Raw genomic sequence first — 856 nt, 5'->3', positions numbered from 1 at the left:
GATTTAAAATTTAATATAAAATACTTTTATGGATCAAATATTGATATAAAATAATATATTTTATTGATTATGTAGTCTTGTTAAAAAAATGACATAATTTTTAGGAATTAATATCTTAAGATATACTGATTATTTATCAACAATTGAGGACCACTTACAAAGAATGACGTCGTTTTGGAATTAAAAAACAAAAACTAGCATTTATTTATTGTGAAGACTGAAGAGACGTGTGTATTTAGTATTTACTCTAAAATAAAAAGAAAAAATCTATATATAGATACCTTAGATAGCCATTGAAGGCTGTAAGAGGCATGAACAAAATGAATACTTTTGTTTGCAAAAAGCCTGCCATAGAATGAACCTGGAGCTCCAAAGAGGAAACAAGGACCGCAACTATTTTTTTCAAACTTATTATTATTACTTATCATGAGATTCTGTTTGAAGCTGTCAAGGGACCTGAAAATGTTGTTGAAATCATTCCCTGGGAGATCATTCATGAACACATTGTATTCAGGGGAATTCTGGTTCAGCTCTCTGCAAAGATTCTCAATGGCTTTTATGATTTCTGTGACAACAAAGAAAGTGTTGGGGCCAGAGGAACACCCCAAGTCCGCAATTGATAGGGTTCTTGGGATTTTCTTGTAGTAGAGGCTGGTTATGGCTTCCTCTCTTATTGGTCTTGTTAGAGAAATCACCTTTTGCTGCATAATTATTAATTAATAATAACATGCACATGATAAGACAATAATGAAAGTTTAATTTGATGTATTAACGGTATAAATATTTTAATAGGATAAATAATATTTTTTATTTTTAAAGTTTATAAAAAATTTTATTAAATTTATATTAAATATAT

At 28.6% G+C, this 856-nt stretch overlaps 1 protein-coding gene across 2 annotated transcripts in view; it reads right to left on the bottom strand.

Annotated features, from left to right (window-relative positions):
* LOC107625302 (salicylate carboxymethyltransferase) overlaps positions 1–856 on the bottom strand; it is a 10,270-nt gene that overhangs the window by 3,414 nt on the left and 6,000 nt on the right. The window contains exon 2 of one of the 2 annotated variants that reach the window (XM_021117590.1): positions 282–701. In XM_021117590.1, coding sequence (XP_020973249.1) covers positions 282–701 — 420 coding nt within the window. Of the gene's footprint in view, positions 1–281; positions 739–856 lie in introns of both variants that reach the window. The other variant, XM_016327920.1, reaches the window with a different exon arrangement.

Source organism: Arachis ipaensis, chromosome B01 (genome assembly GCF_000816755.2).
Source record: "Arachis ipaensis cultivar K30076 chromosome B01, Araip1.1, whole genome shotgun sequence".
NCBI classification, from domain to species: domain Eukaryota; kingdom Viridiplantae; phylum Streptophyta; class Magnoliopsida; order Fabales; family Fabaceae; genus Arachis; species Arachis ipaensis.
Note: the sequence above shows the minus strand (reverse complement) of the source record. Positions and strands in the feature narration are given on the sequence as shown.